The sequence below is a fragment of the Triticum dicoccoides genome, chromosome 3A (genome assembly GCF_002162155.2).
Source record: "Triticum dicoccoides isolate Atlit2015 ecotype Zavitan chromosome 3A, WEW_v2.0, whole genome shotgun sequence".
In the NCBI taxonomy this organism is placed as follows: Eukaryota; Viridiplantae; Streptophyta; class Magnoliopsida; order Poales; family Poaceae; genus Triticum; species Triticum dicoccoides.
The window spans coordinates 632347548-632355264 of record NC_041384.1 but is presented as its reverse complement, the minus strand read 5'-3'; the positions used below and the strand labels follow the sequence as shown (position 1 = coordinate 632355264).

At 49.8% G+C, this 7717-nt stretch overlaps 1 protein-coding gene across 1 annotated transcript; it reads right to left on the bottom strand.

Annotated features, from left to right (window-relative positions):
• Window positions 1-328: 328 nt before the first annotated feature.
• LOC119269746 (protein NRT1/ PTR FAMILY 5.10-like) lies at window positions 329-5047 on the bottom strand. The gene is made up of 4 exons (XM_037551661.1): window positions 4795-5047; window positions 4460-4677; window positions 1377-1867; window positions 329-1303 (listed from the first exon to the last, which is right to left on the bottom strand). The coding sequence occupies exons 1-4, from the start codon at window positions 4865-4867 to the stop codon at window positions 514-516; spliced, it is 1572 nt and encodes a 523-aa protein (XP_037407558.1). The 5' UTR covers window positions 4868-5047; the 3' UTR covers window positions 329-513.
• Between the last annotated feature and the right edge of the window lie 2670 nt (window positions 5048-7717).

Here is a 7717-nt window from a genome sequence, read left to right as displayed (position 1 = left end):
GGTCTATATCAGTGGCCATATCGGCCAAATATATGCCATATCGGCGGATATTTCAATACATGTCAGATGATACATGTAAAAATGATATTTACAAAATGATATTCGTGTTTACATCGCCAGATCTCCAAAACCAATAAATATGCCCATATATTGGTCGTATCGGCCTATATTTAAAAGGTTGTGTCTAGCGTTTATTGTGGTCTTCTTGATTTGGGAGCGTTGATGCTTCTGTTCTTCGGTTCCTCCCTTTTGTGTCGCTCGGTTTGAACCAGGGCCGACAGATGCTTGACAAGCTTTGATTTTTCCCAGTTCATCTCGTGTAATGTAATGTACAGCACAAAGATAAAATTAATTTTTGATCATCATATGTTATGAGTTTCTTCATAACTGGAGGCTTATACATATATGCATCTATATATATCGACAATGCACTGTAGGAAGGTGTTTGTAGCGCACTGCAGAGTGCAGCTTTCTATGCCACTGGACACCGTTGTGCATCCAGTTGTTGATTCCCTAATGGAGGGCGACTGGCTGCTCAGAATTCTTCCGGTACACATACCGGTTTGCAAAATACAAGAACACGACCACCTCCAAGGCGCTGAGGCCAGCCAAGATCCAGTAGAAGTAATCGAGGTGCGCGCGGTTGAGGTTGTCGGCGAACCAGCTCTCTCCCCCGCCCCTCGTCGTGGCCCAGTCGACCGCCCACACGAGCATGCCGCTGGCGTAGCTCCCCACGCCGAAGATGCTCAGGCACAGGGCCAGCCCCACGCTGCGGAGCCCGTCGGGCACCTGGTCGTAGAAGAACTCCTCCAGCCCGATGAAGCAGAACACCTCTGTGAAGCCCACCAGGACGTACTGCGGCACCAGCCACCACAGGCTCATTGGCACCGCCACGTCGGGCCGGTCGAGCAGGCCGGCGTCAGCGGCCACGCGGAGGCGCTTGGCTTCCACGAGCGCCGCGACGGCCATGGTGACGCAGGACATGACCATGCCGGCGCCGATGCGCTGGAGCATGGTGACTCCCGCTGGGTGCCTGGTGAGGCGCCTCGCGAGGGGCACGAGGGCGCGGTCGTAGACGGGGACCAGCGCGATGTAGGTGAAGCTCACGAAGCTCTGAAGCGCCGCGGGCGGCACGACGAGGCCCGTGGCCGCGCCCAGGCGCCTGTCCATCGTGCTGCCCTGCTTGGTGAACAGGGTGGAGACCTGCGAGGTGGCCGCGGCGATGACTATGCTTGACAACCAGATAGGAAGCAGCTTAATGAGGAACCCTTTGCCGTCCACATCTTGGTCCGTCGCCAAAAGCCTGCACAAGTAAAAACACCCGCCATTACTCACTACCATGACACCATCTCTCTGTCACGTCAATTTGCACTCACCGGTGTGTGTCAGTGGTGGCATTGTTGGTTCCAAATGTGAGCTTCTTGGTGAGGTGCGCCAAGGAACTGCTGTCCACGGGCTGCTCTACACGGTAAGTCCTCGTGCCGAGCAAGAAGACGACGAGGTACACCACCATGGTGGCCCAGCACACGGCGAACCCCTCCGTCCAGCCGACATTCTCCTCGATGTAGGTGACCACGATCGCCGCGATGGCGTAGCCCCACGATATGGAGAAGTGAAACCAGTTGAAGTAGGAGCTCCGGGACGCACCGACGCTGGGATCGAACTGGTCCGCGCCCAAAGCCTCCGAACATGGCATGTGGAAGCCCTGCGCCAGTGCTAGCAGGTAGATCGCGGTGTAGAAGAAGGCGAGCCGGGCAGGCGATGATGCCGAGGGCAGCGGCGAGCAGGTGCTGCCTGTGCTGTGGCAGCCGGCAGGATGAGGTTGCGGCGTTTGCAGCATGGACGAGACCGTCAGCATTCCCAAGCTCTGCTCATCATCAACATTAGTAACGGGATGTAAAGTAGGGTGTGGTTGGGTGTCAGTCAACTAAGAGATTTAACAAAATCTCACTCAAGTGACATATAGTATATAAGAAGAAAACAATGCATAAATCTTCACACAAGCTCGAACGAATATAGCATCGACTGAGACATAACCAATTAGCAAAACTGTATAAAAGTATGCACATGAAAGCATTACAGAGGGGTCTCCATTTTAATTGGGAATATTTATTTATTCAAAAAAATCCAACAAAATGAAAAAAATAATCTTGAATGTTCAAAACACATGTGTCCACAATCCCTAAAAGTTCAAGTCCAAAATTAACATATACATGGAGAAACAAAAAAGAGAAGTCCCCGTGTGAATAGTGTCATTTTTTCCATCAGCCTTTTTTTGACACCATTCATCCTTTTTCTCTTAATGTGTATTTCAAATTTTGATCTGAACTTTTTGGGGATAGTAGAAATATATTTTGTGAACATTAAAAAAACTAAGAAATTTTCAACAAATGTAAAAATTTTGTAACGTGGTATCACGTGATACATGGTATCGTAGGATATTTTCACCTTGGATACTAGCCCTTTCTCAAAATCACTAGCAGCAGCAGAAATGCACGGACTGCCGGACTGATGTTCTTTTGAATTTGTGCATGTAAAACCTAAGCATATTTGCCTCCTTTTGGTTGTGATCGGAGATGCGATTCGGCGGGTGTGATCCGACGCATTGTGTGGTTCAGCATAGATTTGAATTTGAATTTGCTGACGGACGGAATGCGGCTAACGTTGGATGGCTACCTCCTGTATCCGTGTTCGCGGACTGGTCACCCCTGTCCACGGACGGATGCGGGAGGTTTTTACCGGGTTGCCGTTGAAGATGCCCTAAAAATGGTATATTGACAATTGAAAAAATATTATACTTTTATGTAAACTTGGTGGAACTTCAGAAAGTTAAACTTCAAATAAAATTAATATGTGAAGTAAAATAGAGTGCTATAACAGAATTTTTTTGTTTTATCTTTTTTTCGGCAATCTTATCTTTTATTTGAAGAGATTGCATGTTACCCAGAGTATCTGCTCTTGGACTCACATGCTCCCGTATAAATAGTAAAATCGAGAAAAGGGTTATTTTTTTAAAAAAATATCTATTTTTCTTACAAACAGTAAGGAAAGTTTTGGGCGTTTGGATAGTTTCATCATGAAATCACAATCATGGAAGTCATGGGGAAAAAATGATACTCCAAAAATTCCAAACACATTTCGGAGCACTGCTTTTTTGTTTGGCTGCGACTTCTACGAATGTGATTTCATCTTGGAACTTTGCAAGCACTCGAACATTCCTTAATATTTGCCACACAAAAATCAGAATGTTTTGAATTTATTTTTCATTTGTTTTTACTGTTGTGCTCGAACTGAGAAGGACACTTTGGCATGTTACTCTCTTACAAACAGTACAGATAAAGTAGAGTGTGGTTTCTCACAAAAAAAAGAGAGTAGACTACGGCAACCAAAAATCTTATCTTTTATTTTTAATTGGAGAATCTTACGTTTTATCTGACGACCAATATGGCAACCAAGAACCATCGTTTAGAGAAAATTAAAATTTATGTACTCCCTTCATCCCAAAACATAAGAACGTCTTACATTTTGGACGGAGGGAGTATCTATTTATCTTTTTCTATTTTAGCTACATATCAGTCGATTGATTTTCACAATTAGGTCGGTCGATTTTTGAACGGAAGAAAGAGGAAGGGCCTCGCCGGAGCTAAAGAAGGGGCTCACAGTCATCACCCCATTATCTATCTTAGGGTTCAGAGTGATGGCGTGGTGGGGCAGCAGCGGGGCTTCGCGGAAGAAAAAACTCGACACGGGAAGGGGAGGGTGGCTAGAGGGATGACCGGGGGCGATGAAAGACCGGTGGTGGAGTGGTTCAGGTAAGGGCGGGACGGCGAGGCGGTCGTGGGAGCGCCACCGGCCGCAGGAGGCGGCGGTAGCTGGCTGCGGGGAGAAAGTAGATGTGCGGGAGGTTGAAAAAAAGGCTATGTCCGTTGATTTCGCATCTGACGTTCACAAAATTGATTGACCCCAAGCGAAATTTTCAGCTGACTCACGAGATCCAGCCACGCCCAATTCTGTACGGACGGGACCAGCTTGGCTCCTAGCGCTGGAGTATCTCAGAATGACAGCAGCAGTACGCATCACATCACATGGATGTGTCATCTGTCGGTTGCCTTCTGGTTACTTCCCCGCTAACCCCGCGGTCTGGAACCTCAACGAGATGGTCGATCCAGACATTTCTCGGTTGTGTACCAAGGATAGGCGACGATGCATCAATTCGCCGACGGCAATTGAAGCAGACCTTTTGCCGTGGCTGGATGGCAACTCCAAAAGGTTTCGCATAGTACTGACACACGCCCCAGAATGAAGTCTTGGCGAAATTCTACGGTGGAGCAAATCATTGTCACCTCCGCCGCCCGACCGCCTACCGCGCAATAATGGCAAGGGAATCAAGGCGCGGCATGGATGATGCTCTAAAGATGCTCGGAACAGGGGAGGGGGCGAAGTTTGTGCTAGCACTGACCAGCAGGTAGAGCACGCCGGCTATCAGGACGGCGCGGTACCGGCCGAGGCGCGAGTCGGCGGCGAGCGCGCCGACGAGCGGCAGCACCAGCACGGTCCCGGACCAGGCGTTCACGCCGGCGGCGGCGGCCGCCGTGGACATGCCCAGCGGGCCGGTCAGGTACGTGATCAGGTTGCCCCCCACGCCGGTGAACCCGATGCGCTCCAAGAACCCGACGGCTGCACGCAGGCACGGCGCACAGATGGTTAGTTCAGGCTTTTAAACACATATTAAGCGAGAGACGTTTAGGACGAAACAAATTAGCTCGCACGGCGGGGAATGATCGGCGAGATTACCGACGATGAAGAGCGCGGCGCGCCAGCCGCCGCGGCGGCCGCCGCGACGTGGGAGTGGCTCGCCCGACTCCATCGCTTCGCGCCTTGGCGCTCTGGCCGGAGGTGGTGCCGGTGCGTGATCTATTCAGTGTGTGCCTTCTGCTGGTGGACCTGCAGGTTACAGCTGCCCTGGGCGGTACTTATTACACTACTACCATCCACGTGTCTCTCGTGATGGAGAAGGGGCCTGTCTAAATCGATGGAATTAATAACTGCCCCACTATTATTGTGACTTTGTGAGTGTGGATCAAGGCATGTCTCTCCGTGAAATCAAGTGTGAGATGCAGATCGGTTGGCTTCTCACTTTTCAGGGGCGAGATGCAGATTGCACTCCGGTCGTCTCGTCGAGTCTGCATTACAGGCTCGCATTTGTTGGTGTAGACGTATCTCGCTTGGAAAAATACAGGAAACCGAGCACCTCCAAAGCAGCAGAAGAGCTTCCTGATCAGCAGTCTTTTAGCTGACTGTTCAGAGAACGCTTTTGTTTGAATAAAGCTCTAAATTCCCCGTAAAAAAAAAAGAAGCCGGTTGAGGTTGTCCGAGAACCTGCTCTCCCCCTCGTGCTCCTCGTCGCACAGTCAACCGCCGAGACGAGCGTGCCGCTGGTCGGCTGGTGTAGCTCCTCACGCCCGCGATGCTCAGGCGAGCCCGACGCTCCGTGGCGCGCCGGGCACTTAGTCGTAGGAGAACTCCTCGAAGCCGACGATGGTGAACTCGTTGGCGAAGCCGATCGATCAGCACCAACTGCGGCGCAGCTACCTGCCGGCGGTCGACCAGGCCGGCGTCCCTGGCCGAGCGGAGGCGCACGGCTTCCACCAGCGCCGCCACAGCCATGGCGACGGACGCTATGGCCATGCCGACGCCGATGCGCCGGAGCATCATGATTGGGGTCCCGCTCGTGGACCGGACCGCACCGTGCCGGAGAAGGAAGGCCCGCCCAAAATTTGTGACCGGTCTGGTTAGTGAAATCAGTCCGAAAGAACATCCGGTCTGGTCCGGATTTTAACTGGTCGGCTCGATGGGACCGAGAAAAGGCGCAGGCCGACGAACAACTCCCCGTAGGCTCAAAAAAAAAAAAAACTACTCTCCTAGCACCATATGCGAACAAACCTGTATTTTGATGTTCATGATTAGAGGGATTGTGGCATTTATTCCTGGATTCCTGATTAGAGGGCTTGTAATATACTATTTCTTTGTTTATATTTGAGTAATACAGTTGTGTTGTGATATTATACCGTGAGTCACTGATCTTGATCATGCATGCTGCGTGGATGTTTAGTGCACCATTAATTTCGGGGGCGTCACACAGCGCCACCACCGCGCCCGCCACCAACCACCGTCTCTAGGTCGCCGGAACACCACCGTCCGAGCTTCACTGCCGTCGTCCTCTGCCCCGGGACGGGGAACCGCGCGCGAGTATGGGAGGTCCCGCCGCCGCCAACACCAACCCGACCAGATACAGGGGCGCCTGCCGGCGGCGGCGTGGGGGAGGGGGGGGGGTGGACGAAGAGAAAAGGGGCTCGCGCCGCCCCGGCCGCCTCCTGAGGAGACGGTGCTAGGGCAGAGTCGAGAGGAGGAGGGCCCCCATTTGCAACTAGATGTTTCTAGGGTTCGTGCCGCTGTTTACTCGTCCGTGACGTGGGGTTGGGCTGTTAACCCGTCTTCCAGAGCCTTCTTCACACATGACAACACACAAACGTCATAATAGCTAAAGTGTTTAACTTGATAGCAAGTTCACAAACAACAATTACTCGCAAGCTTCACTGAGTTCAAATTACTGACATAAATGAAAACATGTGATAATAAGCAGGGACATCTCCACTCTTCACTCTTTACAGGTCGTTTCTTCATCCTCCTACAAGATGGCAGCAATGATAGAACTAGTAAAGAACACAAAATTTGAATATTTAAACGACTTTACAGCGATGTCACATATTCAACACTTTCATACACGGGCAGTGCCTCCACATGACATCAGAGATAGAGAATTGGGAAAGACTGACATACCGACATTTCAAAGGCTTGGCTGATGGCGAAAAATATAGTCGCAATATACTCCCTCCGTTCCAAATTAGTTGACGCATATTTAGTACAAATCTGCGTCAACTAATTGGGAATGGAGGGAGTGGTAGTCAACCATGATGTTCTATTCCAGTCCTGTTACAGACCAACTAGGGTTCTTGATTACATAGTGGTTCACGTTCTGAAATCACAGCAGCAACACTACTTTTCTCAGCACGGTCAACGAGTATATGGAGTCATCTAAACAAAAACATGCAACGGCACCACTAATCTTGTACATGGCACAACTAAACAGAGCAAAGAAAAACAAATAGCAGACCAGTTTCAAACACCAAACAGATTTGGCTAAGAGCTAACAGATTTTAGGAGATACAATCATCAAGTTTTAGGAGGTACAAACACCAGTGAACCGCACAAAAACTATACAAACATACACCCACTAACAAATTGAAGGAGATTGGGACTCGAACCTGGATTTTGGAATGTAAGGCTAAGAGCTCAGCACGTTTCTTGCGGAGTTTCTCCATAAATTCCACATCGTCAAGGTACTTCAGAAGATAAACACACAAGAAATAATTAGTCAACTGGTCAATCAATTTCCCACAAAATGGTTCTTTACCACACAATTTATGGCATTACATCAAATGACTCTCTTATCCTTTCCTCCTCTTCTCTCAGTTCTTCTTCTTCATCGTCGTCTTCCTGCACCCGAGGAAAAAACACATAATTAACGTTGGCGCAGCAAAACAAATATGCCACTGCAAAAGATGGACCACAGGTAAGTAACACTGAAGATACTAAAACGCTAGCTATTATATATGTTACCACACCTTGTTCTGGGCGTCGCGACACACCTCGTCGT